Source organism: Triplophysa rosa, linkage group LG10, assembly GCF_024868665.1.
Source record: "Triplophysa rosa linkage group LG10, Trosa_1v2, whole genome shotgun sequence".
Taxonomy (NCBI): Eukaryota; Metazoa; Chordata; class Actinopteri; order Cypriniformes; family Nemacheilidae; genus Triplophysa; species Triplophysa rosa.
This window is the reverse complement of record NC_079899.1, coordinates 2075335-2092264: the sequence shown is the minus strand read 5'-3', so window position 1 is coordinate 2092264 and position 16930 is coordinate 2075335. Positions and strand designations below refer to the sequence as shown.

The 16930-nt window shown below is 37.8% G+C and overlaps 1 protein-coding gene across 2 annotated transcripts; it reads left to right on the top strand.

Moving 5' to 3' along the window:
* The first annotated feature begins 2034 nt into the window (after positions 1-2034).
* flvcr2a (FLVCR heme transporter 2a) lies at positions 2035-16814 on the top strand. 2 transcript variants are annotated; one of them, XM_057343565.1, is made up of 11 exons: positions 2035-2790; positions 4078-4219; positions 5003-5143; positions 5389-5456; positions 7692-7795; positions 9091-9201; positions 9808-9913; positions 10306-10417; positions 10868-10932; positions 12514-12611; positions 15724-16814. In XM_057343565.1, the coding sequence occupies exons 1-10, from the start codon at positions 2266-2268 to the stop codon at positions 12592-12594; spliced, it is 1455 nt and encodes a 484-aa protein (XP_057199548.1). In that variant the 5' UTR covers positions 2035-2265; the 3' UTR covers positions 12595-12611; positions 15724-16814. The 2 variants fall into 2 exon arrangements, with proteins under 2 accessions (XP_057199548.1, XP_057199549.1); XM_057343566.1 differs by lacking the exon at positions 12514-12611.
* The last annotated feature ends 116 nt before the right edge of the window (positions 16815-16930 follow it).

Below are 16930 nucleotides of genomic sequence, written 5' to 3'. Positions count from 1 at the left end.
ACAACTGTATGTTTTAGTTCATTTAGGATATTTTAGTCGCTTTTATGAAAATGCATTAGAAAAAAACATTACTGGTGTGCATATTGCAACAAAACAATGGCACAGAAAAAATATAGTTAAAATTGTGCAAAGATGTCATGTGCTTACAGACAAATCTGACAAATAGCAGTAGAAATGTTTTGTCTGGAACCATCTAGCATTTAGCTGGAACCACTTTCACATTGAAGTGTGTGTGTGTGTGTGTGCGTGCGTGCGTGCGTGCGTGTGTGTGTGTGTGTGTGTGTGTGTGTGTGTGTGTGTGTGCGTGTGTGTGTGCGTGTGTGTGTGTGTGTGCCGGCCACATTGAGGATGTACTCATCCCTTTATATCTGTGTATGAATGTTCTGCATTGCGTTGGAGTTTTTGTTTATTGGACAAACAAAAAAATGCCCTGAAATGTAGTTATTTTCCAATGGCTGGACCAATTCGTCCACAAAGGAAAGAATGAGTGCATTTTTCAACCACTTAACATTGCTGAATCAAGCCTAGGAAAAGTAGCCAAGTACTGCTGTGTTTAAAAACCCCATTTTTATTAAAAAATGATTTTGGAATAAAATTGTCCAATCGGTTGTTTTAGGGTTGTTTTATGAAAATACACCAATGTTCTAGTTTAATTTAAACACAAGGTACAAAAATGAGTAACTATGTTCAAATTAACAAGTGCAGTGTACTTGAAGGCCTCTTGACATTTATGATTTCTTTTCTATCTTTTAGTTTCAAACAAGAGAATTAACTGTTAAAACTAAATAATTCAGTTAATCTCTGAGAAACTAGAAGTTCCAACACTCACCCACATATACACCAAAAACATGAACCGTTCACATTCCATGAGGATTCAGTCTTGTTACATTTCATATCATTCACAAATTCAAATACTCCAACAATCACCTTATGGTGACATTAAACATCATCATTTTAAGACAAAACACAATCGTGGGCCTATACACAAAGGTATTTTATTTTGTTTCTTTTTGAGTTGAGATTGTTTTTTCAGGAGACCAAAAGTCAACTTGTCTGTCATGACACAAGTCACATGTAGGCAATTCTAGCGTTATGGACGTGACATTTTGCATTATGGACGTGACATAAAAATGCTCAGAGAATGAATTTGTTACGATTATATTGAACCATCTGCAGGGGCGGTCCTAGACCATTTGGTGCCCTACACGAGCTTGACTGATGGCGCCCCTTCCCCACGAGAAAAGAACTCATGTCCAAAGGAGTTTAATTTATTTTTTATGTCAAAGTATTCTGGTAGATAGAGGGATGGCAAAAACTGTTGAAAAAAATAAATAGACATTATAATTTTAATTATATATTTATATATACGGTTTTTGGGAGACGATCAACTTTGTAGGATTTCTATAAAATAAAATGCACAAACCTGAAGCAATAATACCCAATGAATGGAGAAGGGATGCCTCTTTATAGCAAATAAATAGTTACTTTATATTCATTTTCATGTGTCCATTTATGAGGAATATGTAGCGTTATGGATGTGACAATCCTGAAAATGGCACTTACCTGAATATGAAAAATCATGCACTAAAAATAAAACAAATGCTTTACAAATTTGAGGAGAGATCTCACATGGGTATTTGAACCACCAAATGTTAAAATCTGTGCTGTTGCCATAGTCAAAACCGCTGGTAAAAACTTAATTTTTTCGTGGTAAGGTTGACATTTTCACGGAATTGCCCACGTGCACTCTAAGACAACATTACGTCACATCATCAGATGATTTTAAGCAGAAATAAGATGCATCAACATAGACAATGTTTGACATTATTGTACAATCCCTGACTGGCTGTGCTGTTCCTGATGTGAAGTAAATGTGCAGATTCAATCTCTTGTGGCCAGTAGGGGGCCTCTAAACCCCATACACCGTCATAAACCTGACAAGGCTTTAAACAAAACACACTATAATTAGTGATCTGAGTTTTTTAAAGGTCACGTGCCACATTTTGACACACAGTTTATTTAGAGAGAGATGATGATGATATGGACTTTTCAACCTCACATGTTTGAATCACAGTGATAAGAAAAGAACGTGTTTTTCTAGGAGGGATCATCAGGACTTTCTTAACCTTTGCCCCGCGTCACGTTTATTGGCTCTGGAACGAAGTTTTTCCGGGGTGCGCGTGGACTCGAGCGCGCAGAGCGCAACTGAATTCATGCGTCTGTGTTGTTGTTCATTCATTCTGGAGCTGATTTCAGTGATACAACATGTGTGAAAAGAGCGATATCTCCTTTGGAAAGGACGAAGTGCTTCCCAGAAGCTCCGATCTGAACTCCGACCACACTGAAAGCTCCACTCGTTTGTACCGGAGGAGATGGCTCATAGTGTTCCTCTTCAGTTCTTACTCTCTGTGCAACGCTTTCCAGTGGATCCAGTACGGGATCATCAACAACATCTTTATGAAGTTTTACAACGTTTCTTCCTTCGCCATCGACTGGCTGTCCATGATCTACATGTTGACTTACATTCCCTTCATCTTTCCAGTGACATGGTTGTTGGAGAGGAAGGGGCTGCGCGTGGTCGCACTGGTGGCCGCATCCATCAACTGCGCGGGGACGTGGATTAAAGTGGCCAGTGTTCAGCCCACTCTGTTCTGGGTCACTATGCTCGGTCAGTTCGCCTGTTCGTTCGCTCAGGTGTTTATTCTGGGAATGCCGTCTCACATCGCGTCTGTGTGGTTCGGTTCGGATGAGGTGTCCACCGGCTGCGCCATCGGAGTGTTTGGAAACCAGGTGCGTAAAGCGCAGGACAGGGACACCGGTGGCACATAACCAAAAATACAGTCTGCTTTTATTTGATTGTGATGATATAATCAACTGTCAAACTGAATCGATTATCGCGTTCCACATTTACTTGGTAGAACGCACTAGAACAACACACACAATATCAAGTTGTTGTTTTGGGGGATTTCTATGGAAAGGACACACAGTAGCCCTAAGTAAACTTAACTTCACTTTACACGGAAATGTGGATGTAATCCCTAAATAAACTCAGTGAAGTTCAAGCGTGACAGCTGATGTGACAAACCTACAGAGTGTAAATATTTTCATCATGACATAAGAGAAACCTTTTTGCTTAAAGTTGACATGGAATGTTTTAATGTATTTGAATGAAATACTTGTACGGCTGAAGTCAGTCAGCTTTAAAACATTTAAAATATCATAAAAAGATATCAGAAGTTGGTGGGAGGGTTTGGCTAGGAATGAATGATGTCAGCCAGAACAAAAGTCACATGGGAGGTGGAGTGAATGACATTTTGATAAAAGGTGACGGAGACCAAACTATTTTCATTTGGATAAACCAGCGCTGAACACCAGCAGCATGCATTAAAATACTAGATAACATTCTCTTTTATGTATTTATTGACCTAGAGCACTCAAAGAGTCTGTCAATGATGTACCTTTATATTTGTCATATTTGTCCAAACCCGAGGCTTGAAATATTGTTGTGTGTGTGGAGAACGTGCTTGTGCTCATCAGCTCATGATGCTGAAATGGAGCCTTATGACATCATCTATTTCATCATAATATAATGAGACGATATCTGTGGGCAATTACACTCACTGTACGTGCGAATGGATATCATTGGCTGTTTAATATACTGTACTATACTATAATTGATTTGGCTTGAGCTCAACGCACCGCTGTAGTTGAATAGATTTGAGTGTATAAAACATCACAGGGTGTTTATGTCTAGTGTTTAACACATCACTCATCATTTCAACGTTTGGATGAAGGCGTTAAGGGCCGATGTTATCTTCAGTGTTATGAGACATCAAATGAAAGTGACCGAGAAGACCTCACATCCTACCCTACAGCTCAGCTTTATAAATGACAAAAATCACTGACTGAACCCAGCGCCACGTCTTCACCTCCATCTGTATTAAACTGACCCTGTTGAGAGGATGATTCTCACTGACTGAACTTTGATGTGTCTGGTCCATATTTCACAAACAGAACTCAAACAAATCAAACTGTACACAGATCGGATCATAAACGTGAGTTACTTTTTTTCTGTAGCTGGGCGTTGCGATTGGATTTCTGGTGCCGCCGGTCCTGGTGCCGAACGTGGACGATATGAATGAGCTGTCACATCACATCAGCATCATGTTCTACATCACCGCCGCTGTGGCCACCCTCATCTTTGTGCTGGTTGTGTTCGGTAGGACCATCTACTGTTTACTGCATCAACACATAAGAGAGATGAAAACCTATGAACAAAAGTCTGCTTCCAAACTTCTAAAAATGTTTGTCATTTTAAAGAAGAAAATCCTAAACTTGTTTAGGAGACACAAATGAGAGAGTAGTTGTTGAAACACATGACGAGTGTGGAGGTGTAGAGGTGAAATAATCTGGATTTGAGTCAATTTGATGAGAAATGTTGAGATCTTCAGTAACATTGACTTCTGAGTGCAGACCTGAGCTCAGTTTGACACATCGTTGACGTCTCTTCTCAAACTCTCATGACAGACACATTTCTCAGATTTCTGACTCTTTTTCTCAGGAGACTTTTGCTCTTCATTTAATCTCTTTGTTTTCTGAGAGAAATAACTGAGATGTTAAGGAGATCTCATCTAGATTTTTTTCTTGTAGGATTTTATTATCCTGTCACAGAAGTTAAACTTTTTTCAACTCTTTATCACATCATCTTATGATATCTATATTGGTGTTGTATATTGTTATATTGTCCAATTAAAGTGTAAAGTGTTTCTGAGAAACTTCTGCTTAACATCATGTGACGTTTTATTGGACATTTTCGACCTTTATAAACTCAATATTCATTCTAATTGACAACATGACAGGAATGACAATTCAGACATGGAGACTTTCAGTAATCTAGTTGTGATTGACGTTAATAAGCATCTGTTGATTTAACTGTAGTGGTTTTGAGAGTTTGAATCACTATTATTGTAGTATTATGTGTAATTCACTGTGTGTGTTTCAGTGTTCGAGGATAAACCGAAAGTTCCTCCATCGCAGGCTCAGGCAGCGCTCAGGAACACGTCTGCGGGTCAGTCCTCATATCTGGAGTCCATCAGGAGACTTCTGTGTAACAGAGCTTTCATCATTCTCCTCATCAGCTACGGTACACACACCTCACAACAACCCTCTCTCTCTCTCTATGAGCTCTGAACACACACGTGACATGACACCTCTTTACAGTTCATACTTCTATATGTGTGCAGCCATATAACAGTGCAGAAATAATCACCTAAATGTGTTAAATAAAGCTGAGAGTTCTAGACTCCAAAGTCCAAAATAAGCGTTATGTGCATTAATCCACAAGAATGTATACGGTATATGACAGCATGTTTGTCTTTGTGTCGTCAGGACTGAACGTGGGCTGTTTCTACGCTGTTTCCACCCTGTTGAACCGGATGATAATGGAACATTACCCTGTGAGTTCTGCTCTCATAACATTACGCGATGAGACTTTAATAACACTGACAGAATACTGTAGTGAAAATATGTACTGAGGTTAAGTTCAGTTTCACAATTTTCATGCTTTGAAATGCTTAAAAGGAAAAAAGTCTTAACTTTTACCTTCAGAATAAATGAGTATTATATATGAAGTATACCTCAATGAAGTTCAAGTATAGTTTAGTGTGCTTTATGTACTGTATTAAGTATACTAGTAGTATATCTGAAAGTGTTCTGTTTAAATTGAATCAACTTTATAGTTGACTTTTAAGTAAACTAAATGTAACAGTAGTTAACTAAAGATGTGCAACTACGGAATGTTTTTTAATCGTTAGCATAACTTCATAAGTTCAATACTTGTAGCACACGCTTGAGTTGATGAAAGTTGATGGTGAAGTGTACTGTTAAACGAGCCGTCTCACTGCATCCCAACATCTGTCTATTCAAGCTGCTGTCATCAGACAACGGTACTGAGACATTCAACATGAGCTTCTTTCCTAAAGCCATCAGACTCTCTAACACGTACACACCAGTGTTGGGCAAGTTACTCTGAAAAAGTAATGAATTACTAGTTACTAATTACATGTTCAATAGTGTAATTAGATTACTGAACCAATTACTCTCTCCAAAAAGTATTTAGTTACTTATTACTAATTACTTTCTATATCCTATATCAACCTCGATTAGTTAAGTGATTCAAGGATAGACACGAAACAGCTCTTTTAGTTCATTTATAATTAATTCATCGAGTTGATTTAAAACACAGATTTACTTTCCCCTTGGAAATCGCAGCGACCAACCTGCGGCCGGACATGGTTCTGTGGTCCAGCTCCAGTAGGATAGTCCTCATAGTTGAGTTGACTGTACTTTGGGAAGAGGCCATTAATGAAGCATTTAAAAGAAAGAATCTCCGGTATGCCAACTTGGGAACAGAGGAGGCTGAAGATCGGGGTTGGACAGGGAAAGTGTTCCCGGTGGAAGTGGGTTGCAGGAGCTTTGTTTCCAATTTCACTACAAGGCTGCTTAAGGAAGTGGGGATCAGAGGACAGGCCCAACGGACGGTAGTCAAAGAACTTGCCATTTTTGTTGAGATAAGCAGCTACTGGCTGTGGTTGAAACGGAAGGACACAATATGGGCTGCCAAATAACCACGTAATAAAATGGTGTTGTGTGTTGTAATGTTATGCCATACAGGACCGGGGGCACTGAGCGCGCATTAACGGAGTCAGTGGGGCTAGAACAGCCTTAGCCAACGGGTTGGTGTGTATGGTTGCGTTGATTTTGGTAATGTGAAACCTCAGACCTCCGTTCCTCTATTCATATTCTTGACTGCATTAGGCGTGGGAAATGTCCTATTGGGCAATTCAACTGTGCTGAAATAGTGGGATTATAACGACTACTCCTATTAAGCGAATCTTTAAATAAATAATATAAAATTACATAAAGTAGTATTATTAACTGACCAAAGTACTACAAATGTGAGAATTATGCATTAAAGCACGGTTTTTAAAGTTAGACTTTGAATTTTGCTGTAAATTCCACATATTACACACAGTGTTTAGTTGAATTACATCAGAAGTAACTGTAATTAAATTACAGAAAAAATGAGAGTAATCCCTTACTTAAATTTTTCAAGGGAAAAGTAATTCAATTACAGTAAGTAATTACTTACTAACTAGTTACACCCAACACTGGCACACACACACACATGCACCTCAGACAATGGACAATGGAGTGGCTCAAAGATATTTGTAGGCTAACCCCAGGGGCGGATTATGACTTCAAAGGGCCCGGGGCCAGTTACCTCCAAGGGCCCCCCTCCCACAATTCTTCTGTTCTTTCGATTTACCAAAACCCCATTCAAAAAACCCAAAGACTTTGGGGCGATGGAACCGGAAGTCTTATAATGTGACCGCGCTTCCAGGGTTTGCATACAAAAATACGTCATCTCTGAGGCACTCAGTATTGTGTTTACACACTATATATTATGCGTATCGTTTACTCTTTATAGATTATTTTTGCACTTTTTGCATACTACTACTATATTCCTATCCTTTTTATACTTGAAATATACCTTGAAGTACTGAAAGTAAATGTAAGTAAATAGTAAAAGTAGATGGTAAAACAATTCTTAAGTGTACGTACAGTATATTTCTGAGCAGTACATTAAAAGACGGGCGTCTCATGAAACATTATTGTTGTGTTACTGTCAGGGTGAAGAGGTGAACGCTGGGAGAATTGGTTTGACTCTTGTCATCGCCGGTATGGTCGGATCGCTCATCTGTGGAATCTGGTTAGACAAGACCAAAACTTACAAGTAAGTGATACACTTCCTGTGGGTCCTTAAAGCAACACTTCACCAAAAACTATTATAAACTGACTGGCATTTTATTCCCAACCTGTGCACACAAATGACAGATCGTACCCCAAAATGTTGTCTAACAGTGATACAGCGTGAGTTCACGTGCGAAATAAGAGATTTATGTTTTTAATGTTTGGCATTGCTGAAACTTGATGGTAACTAAAGTCAATGTAATAAATCTAGATGTTAAAAAGAAACCTGTCACCTGAGCATCATACTGTAAATGATTTAATGATAAAAACTCTGTTCTGTGACTTGCCCACGCTGCACGCGCTTCCAGAATGCAGAAATGAGTTCCTAACATCTATTTTATTGTCTCTCTGATAACAATACGTCTGATAGTTTCGGCCAATCTCATGTTAATCTTGAGTGCCTGTAGAGTAGTGTTGCATCCTTCAACTAAGAGTCTTCACTTGATCAGATGCATCAAAGACAGACACAAGACTCTTTAGATTCCTTCCAATAACTTCACCCCAGAATTGCATTATTTGAACCCCAGTATTTATCCGCCGATATTTGATGAATATAAAACCAAAATGTGCCTTATATTTAAATGAAAGGAATCTTTAAGATGACTGACATATCAAAGTACTAAGGAATAACTATAACGTGATATAATGATATCTTTATGTATAGTATTTTAATATACAGTATTATGATTATCAGTTGTTTTTAAGTCAACTCAATTCTATTTTTATATTTTCATTCATCTTTTCCATGACTTATGAAACTCAGATGAAGCATATATAAGAGATGGTGATTTGAAGTGTTATGAAGGCTCAACTTCACTCCAACGGTGTCTATAATCGGTTGTGAAGGTGGTTTAAGAACTGTCTGTTCAGCGGACACATCATCCGGACACTTTAAATCGTCTCTGAGTCAGAATGGCCTGAGGCTTGTGCTGAAGTGAGCCGTTTCCTCACGCGTGGTTGTACAAGAGCGCCAATGATGTGTTTATGAACGGGGCGTGCCACAGCAGATTCAAAAGACATGAGAGAAAACACGTCCTGCAAGTTTAAAAATAACGTTTACACTTTCAAACGATATCCTAGTTTCCATTGTATTCCCTGGTGTTTGACTGTACCAATAGCATTCATGTTAGTTCCTTTGAGTAAACGATTTTTCATTTTTGACTGAACCCGTTATGGTTCATTATGAACATATTTTGTCCATTTCCCGAGGTTGGCTCAAATCTTACGAGCATGGATTCACACAATGGGTGGTAACAATATGTTTGTGTTGTATTGTAGGCAGACGACGCTCTCAGTTTATCTGCTGACGTTTGTGGGGATGGTCATCTACTCGTTCACCCTAAACTTAGGCCATCTTTGGGTCGTGTTCCTCACATCAGGAGCGCTGGGGTACGACACGCAACGTTACAACCAAGCAACCACACATGTGTTTCAAACCTCACATTGAAAAGTATGACTGCCATCGCATTAGATAACAAACCAGGACGTGGCATATTTTATTTATGATGAACTCCACCTTTGTTTGACAACTCGCTGACATATTATATTAGATATTAGATTTGTCATTTTATTCCTGTAAGTAAACGCAGTACGTTGTGACACTAAAACACTCTCAAACTGGTTTCACTAAACTGTTAATAAACCAATTTATCATTAGGTAATAAATAATTAAGAAATTAAGAAATAAAAAAACTTTCTGGAAAACGTTTTAGGATTGCAAAATAACCATTAGGGAACGTTCTGTTGAAGTTAAAATTTAGATATTTAATAATAACCTCCCTGCAACATTCTGGGAACGTTATTTAATGGTTGCAAAAAAAACCTAAAACTAACATTGTCCTACACTCTTTTATGTGATCTATTGTTACTAATCTCAGAGCAAATGACGTAGAAATCAAGAGGTAAAAGTCTGATATAAGACTGAAGATCATCAGTAGACACGTGTGAGATCTAAAGGTCTATGAGGATGTGATTTTGTGATGTGTGGTGACCCAGGTTCTTCATGACGGGTTATCTGCCGCTGGGTTTTGAGTTTGCCGTGGAGCTCACGTATCCAGAGTCTGAGGGCACATCATCAGGACTGCTCAACTGCTCCGCACAGGTCCCATCTTCTCTTCTGGGCTTTAACATGTCAATCACAGAATGAGCTGCACATTATTATTACACAGCTGGCATCCCTTAAAAACAATGTTTATCCAAGTGTGCTATAGTATACATCATTTAAACTCAAAATGTATTTGTCATAAAGAGCATGTAAGTACACTTGACGTAAGTCTAAGCACATTTGGCCTACAGTGGTGAGAGGGGCACAAACAAATTTGCAATAAAGTTTGAATGTGTTTTCGTGGAGATATTGGACATGAAAGGGTTACGTCAACATATGTTTTTTCCCCATTTCTCAGTAGGGTGTAAGTCACCACATTCAACCTTACTGTATATAATCTAAATCACGAATCACAAAAATGCCCGTGCTCAGATATGTGTCGTGTGCAGATATTTGGAATCATGTTCACCATCATTCAAGGCAAAATCATCGATCACTTCAGCACACTAGCCGGCAACATCTTCCTCTGTGTGTTCCTCTTCATCGGCTCCATCATGACAGGTAGAGTCGCACATAAAACACAATGTCATCATTTATTCTCCCTCATGTGGTTGTAAACCTGTATGAGACTCTTTCTTCAGTGGAACACAAACGGAGATATTTTGAGAAACGTCTCAGTGGTTTTGTGTTTATACAATGGAAGTCATTGGAGTTCAGTGTTGATTGGTTATCAACATTCTTGAAAATATCTTCTGTTGTTTTCTGCACAAGAAAGAAACTCATACAGTTTTGACATGACATGAGGGTAAATAAATGATGAAAGGACTTTTTCTTTAATTCATCTCAAACGTGACACATGCCAGAAAATTCCCGTTTTTATGTTTTTGAGAATTGTGGTGCAGAAAATACACGTAAAACACAAAGGAAATCATAAATCGTTCTTCGTGGTGACATTTTCTCTTCATGTTCCTGTTATTCATACCCTACAGTTAATGCCTTTCTGCTTCACAGCGTTTATAAAGTCTGACCTAAGACGACAAAAGGCCAACAATCAATCTCAGACGGAGACAAATGCAGTAAGTGTGTTTCAGTTGAATCTCTCGGGGTTAAAGTCTGTCCTCTCACCGGTGACCCTTTGGACATTCTGTGTGCTGCTTATTTCTCCGACAAATCTTGCTTTCTGATTTCCAGCACACATTCTTGTGTTGCTTCAGTTACGTAAGACATATTGTTCTGGGATGTTTCTGTGCACAGATTTGAATCCACTTGTACTCAACACACAGTACATGAGCGGTTGGCACACATCAGTGTTAGAGGGAAAAACAGGCTTATACTATTAAAGCTACGCTAAAGAACAGTAGTCTGTTCAAATACACACTGCTAACAAAGAGTAGCATACAAGAGTGGAACACAGCATACCAATAACTAAGATAATGATGAGTGTGATGAGTAAACAGCAGCAGAAGAAAATTAAGAGATCATTGCACATTTTCATTTCAATTCAGCATTTCTAGATGATTTGAATGTATTGTTTAGATGTATTGTGGCCATTCCAGTCCCGAATTTCAACAAAAACCAAAGCTCAGGAGTGACAAAGTAATCCAACAGCATGACAAGACACATGAAAACTGTGAAAAATCCAGGTTATCACATAAAAACAAATACATGTAGAAATAATATGACTGTGGTATTGCTTAAAAGTGAATCCGAACTTGTTTTCTTTGCAGTATTTTAGGTCTTAAAAATACAGAGCGTCTTTTCTGTTATTTTCTGTTTCATTACCGCAAATAATAAGATTTTTACATTACATTTGCCAAATGCATAAATGTAATGTAAATGTAAGATTTTTATTTGAAATTTGGGAGAAATATTGTTATCGCAGAATTAAACAAAAATGATCATTTTACCTGAGCACATACCGTTCCTATATATGTACATTTTAAAATCAGAAAAACGGTCTCTGAAATGGTCGCTTAATTTTTTCCGCAGCTGTATATGAATATGCTTATAAATATAAGCACGCATAAGCATGTTGGAGTCCCAATGAGTACATACAGTATGTAAGAGTATAGTATAATATAATATAAGAATTAAGTAGCCTACATTTATGTTCAAAACAAGCAACAAATCTGCCAGTGATTTTAGAAAAATAATCTTGAATTAGGAGCCTAAGAAAAAAGGTCAAATTAAGAATATTTCCTCACCCCATAGACAGATTTATATGCTTGTTTTAAATATAAACATACTTAACTCTTATATTTTCTTTCATAAAACAAGACAAAATATCTTGAAACCCTTTCCTTGTCAAGTAAATGCATCTTGATTTAAAACATTGTGGACAAAAATGTTAAGTAAGAAATTCATTTTTTTGCAGTGTATATTTAGTATGTTAGAGTTCATAACAGTGAATGTGGGGAAGAGCTAAAAGAGGCTGAGAAGTACGACGAGATGCATTTATTTAATGGTGACTTATTTATTTTAGGAGATTATTATCTGAGCTCACGTGTTTCTTGGGATCTCTCTTCTCTTCTGGGTTTATTGTCGTGAATGGAGATGGGATTATCGTGGTGTTACTGTCGGCCAGGTTGGGATGTAGCAGTTCTGGGGAATCTGGGATATTTTGCTCCTTTGTGTTTGATGGAAGGTTATTGTTCTAGAACACAGGCACTTGGTCTTCAGTGCAGCATTATGGGTCTACAGTGTCTTACAGTGTCTTCCAGGACCAGTCGTCCCATTAAGCATCCACACGCTCCAGGTACCCCTGCAGGATTGTCTTATATTATTTCTCTGGGTTCACATGCTTCTGGAGAGGACTGCTGGCTATAAAGTCAGTTAAAAATAGGAGGTTTTTAAATGAGAGTAAAGTTCAAGAAGGGTTTAAGCGGTAACCCAAATATATTTAGGAAACTCGATAGTGCCATCTGGTGGTGAAATGTGGAGCTGACGCTTGCATTGAGTGTGTGTAGGTTACAGCTTAACCTACAGTAGTTATAGAGTAAATAGGCATTGATCATTGACACATTACTAAATATTTAAGCACCACAAAAGTTGAAACATAACCACATGATGTAAATACTTACAGAGGCCCGGAGGAATGCCAAAAGAACCAAGTGAATCACGTTAATGAGCTGATGTTTGACTTGACACATGCTTTACACATACAGTATATGATGATGATGATGATGTTTTTTTCTAGTTGTTAGTAGTTATGAATTGTGTAGGGCATCTAAATTAAACATGTTCTGTTTCATTTGTGTCACTGCCGTCTACATGCCAGGCTACACGTTTTCAATTTGTTGTATTATGATTTATCTACTACCCTTATTATACAACTAAATTCTTATATTTAAGGGAGGTCTTTTCAACCTGAATTAAACGTGGATGAAAGCATGATTTAACTGACTGATAAGTGACCTATACAGTACAAAGCAAATAACGGAAACCTCTGCCAACGTCGTCCTCTGGAAATAAACACTGACTTTCCCTTAGAACCCAATTGATGCTGTGGATAAGGTCCGGCTCCAGGATGTTCGGAGCGTTCCTCTGCTCGTAACCGTGTCATTGACAGTTTCTACAGTTGTCCTTTGAGTCCTGAGGAAGTGACGGTGGTGCGATAATGTGATGATCAGATCTGACAGCTGAGGAGACAGAGCTGGAGGCCACTAAGACAGTGTCCTGGTTCTGCTCCTGCTGGCTTTTATTTCCCGCGCTATAGTGGATCGAAACCAGTGAAAGGGCATACAGTACTGTCCATTATAGTACTATACTGTACCATGCAGTATAACACAGTGGATTATAGTACACTACAGCAAAGTACAGAAGAATATAATGCAGTGGAGTATATTGGAGTAGTGTACAATAGAGTAGCCCGTGTTGGGCAAGTTACTCTGAAAAAGTAATGAATTACTAGTTACATATTCAATAGTGTAATTAGATTACTGTACAAATTACTCTCTCCAAAAAAGTATTTAATAGCTTATTACTTTCTATATCCTATATCAACTTTGATGAGTTAAGTGATTCAAGGATAGACATAAAACTGCTCTTAATTCATTCAAATAAATCGTAAAACTACAGAAAGTAATATTATTAATTACAAATGTGAGATTTATACATTAAAGCACAGGTTTTAAAGTTAGACTTTTGATGTCAATTCTACGATTGCACACACATATAGTAGAAAGTATTTAGTTTAATTACATCAGCAGTAACTAATTAAATTACAGAAAAAATAAGAGTAATCCCTTACTTTACTGTAATTTAATTGCTTTTCCCTTGAAAAAGTAACTAATTACTTGGTAACTAGTTAAACCCAACACTGACAGTAGAGTAGAGCACAGCAAAGTACAGTACAGTGGAATATAGACCTCTTTGATCACGTAAACAACGCCGGTTCAATGTTGGTCCAGAAGAACTTCCTGTTTCAGTTCTTTAATAGGCCACTGCACAAAATACAATCAACAGAATATTTAACCAATTTAAAATGTTTTCGTAAGATAAAAATACGAAAAAGAAATAAAAACAGAAACCGAAAGTGCTTCTGGACCAGTGTTTACATCTTATGAAGTGGTCTATAGCACAGTATAGTGCATTCGGGTCCAGTACAGTATAAAGCTACACAGTATAGTGGTGTGAAAAAGCCTTGGCCCCCTTCCTGATTTCGTTTGTCACGCTTTAATGTTTCAGATCATCAAACAAATGTAAATATTAGTCAAAGATAACACAAGTAAACACAACATGCAGTTTTAAAATGAAGGTTTTTATTATTAAGGGAAATGCGGTGTTACTTTTACGCCAGACGTAATGGGACACACACCTTCCAAAAAGTTCAACTTTGTCTCGTCAGTCCACAGAGTATTTGCCCAAAAGTCTTAGGGATCATCAAGAGGTTTTCTGGCAAAACTGAGACGAGCCTTTGTGTTCTTTTTGCTCAGCAGCGGTTTTCGTCTTGGAACTCTGCCATGCAGACCATTTGTGCCCAGTCTCTTTCTTATGGTGGAGTCATGAACACTGACCTTAACTGAGGCAAGTGAGGCCTGCAGTTCTTTGGATGTTGTTGTGGGGTCTTTTGTGACCTCTTCGATGAGTCGTCGCTGCGCTCTTGGGGTAACTTGGATCGGCCGGCCACTCCTGGGACGGTTTACCACTGTTCCATGCTTTCTCCATTTGTGGATAATGGCTCTCACTGTGGTTCGCTGGAGTCCCAAAGCCTTAGAAATGGCTTTATAACTCTTTCCAGACTGATAAATTTCAATTACTTTGTTTCTTATTTGGTTGACTTTCTTTGGATCTCAGCATGATGTCTAGCTTTTGAAGATCTTTTAGTCTACTTCACGTAGTCAGGCAGATCCAATTTAAGTGATTTCTTGATTGGGAACAGGTGTGGCAGTCATCAGGCCTGGGTGTGGCTAGAGAAATTGAACTCTGGTGTGATAAACCACAGTTAAGTTATGTTTTAACAGAGGGGGCAAACACTTTTTCACACAGGTCCATGTAGTTTTGGATTTTGTTTTCCCTTAATAATAAAAACCTTCATTTAAAAACTGCATGTTGTGTATCTTAGACTAATATTTAAATTTGTTTGATGATCGTAAACATTAAAATGTGACAAACATGCAAAAAAATATGAAATCAGGAACGCTCTGATTCTGCTCTGTTACAAGCATGAACATTGTTCACATCAAAGATACCTTTACAGTCAATGAAGATGTTAAGATGTGATTTAGATAACTTTCAATTGTAGGATTGTTTTTTTTTCTAATATGATTTTGTAATTGATGCATTACAGCCTAGTTCTGTATGTTTTTAAACCATTTAATAACATTATGAGTGCGAATGAATGTGCATGAACTCTGTCTTCTGTTCAGAAATCAAACATACATACTGAGGAGAGAAGAGCGTCTGTGGTGAAGGAGGTGAAGATGTGAGACTGGACGTCAGTGACGCATCACAGATCAAGCTCTTTCAAGACACAAGCTTTTCCTCAACAAGATGAAACATTCGTGAAGTTTCAGGTCCACAAGAATCCCCAGCACGCGGTTCAGAAAACCTTTACACAAGCAAATCCTGGGAGGGAAACATGTGTGACGTTTCCTAGCTTTACAGAGATCGAATTTCCAGTATTTTTCCTGTGATATTTATTATATTTATAGCATTATTAAGATGAAGAAAATAGTTTTACAAAGAATATTATTTCATAATAATAAGTACGTTAGAATTTTAAACTCTGAGATTTGAAAGGATGGGATGGTTGTGTGAAGATATTCACCTGAGATGTGTACGCGGGTGATCATTGATGCTGGACATCACAGTGTGGTCATGGAAGATCAATGGTTTTTAAACAAGATGCTGAAATCTTCTGAGTAACAGACAATTTCCTAGCAGTTCTGACAGGAAGACTCATCATTCATTGATGTTACTCATCCAGTCGAATTGCAGAAGAACTTTTTTATGGGTGTCTGATTAGATTATCAACATATTGTGCATTATATGATACATATTGGTATATAACCAAGTTTAAGAAGTTAAATATTTCTTATTCGTTGTGTTTTTATAGTTAGCTAACCCTTTAGCACACTGCTAGACATTTAGTTATATTTGAGTCACGTATCTACATGGATTGAGAATGACTGTTTCATTGACCGGCCAGACCTGATTATTCATGTCAGTGTGGTTGTTTTGACCCTTCAACCCTCTGGCACCACCAGCGTAGACCCTCATCCTATGAGAATCTGACAGAGACGTTCGACTAAAAAATTGACAACAAAAATTCATAACTGCACTGAGTATATCAGATTGAACTGAATCAACTTATTTAGATGTTTATTTATGAAGTTATACTGTAAGTTGTTGTGTCATAAAATAAGGATATGAACTAGATCAGTCGGAAGTGACATCTTTCTTTTTCCAGTCAAGTGTCTGTACAGGTGACAGACTGAACTTAGTATGACTTGGAATACTCCATTCGGTTTCCAAAAAATTGTTCAAATAATCTTTAGAATAATTTATTGTTTTACATGTGTATCTCTGCTGCTGTTTACTACAGTATTTGTATAAAAATCAACAGTGTTGTGT

Excerpts from the sequence above, each read along its gene's own strand:
- flvcr2a (XM_057343565.1), top strand. The coding sequence starts at position 2,266 with ATGTGTGAAAAGAGCGATATCTCCTTTGGAAAGGACGAAGTGCTTCCC. Across the intron at positions 5,457-7,691 it reads TGATAATGGAACATTACCCT|GGTGAAGAGGTGAACGCTGG; the intron begins GTGAGTTCTGCT and ends TGTTACTGTCAG. Across the intron at positions 10,418-10,867 it reads CATCGGCTCCATCATGACAG|CGTTTATAAAGTCTGACCTA; the intron begins GTAGAGTCGCAC and ends TCTGCTTCACAG.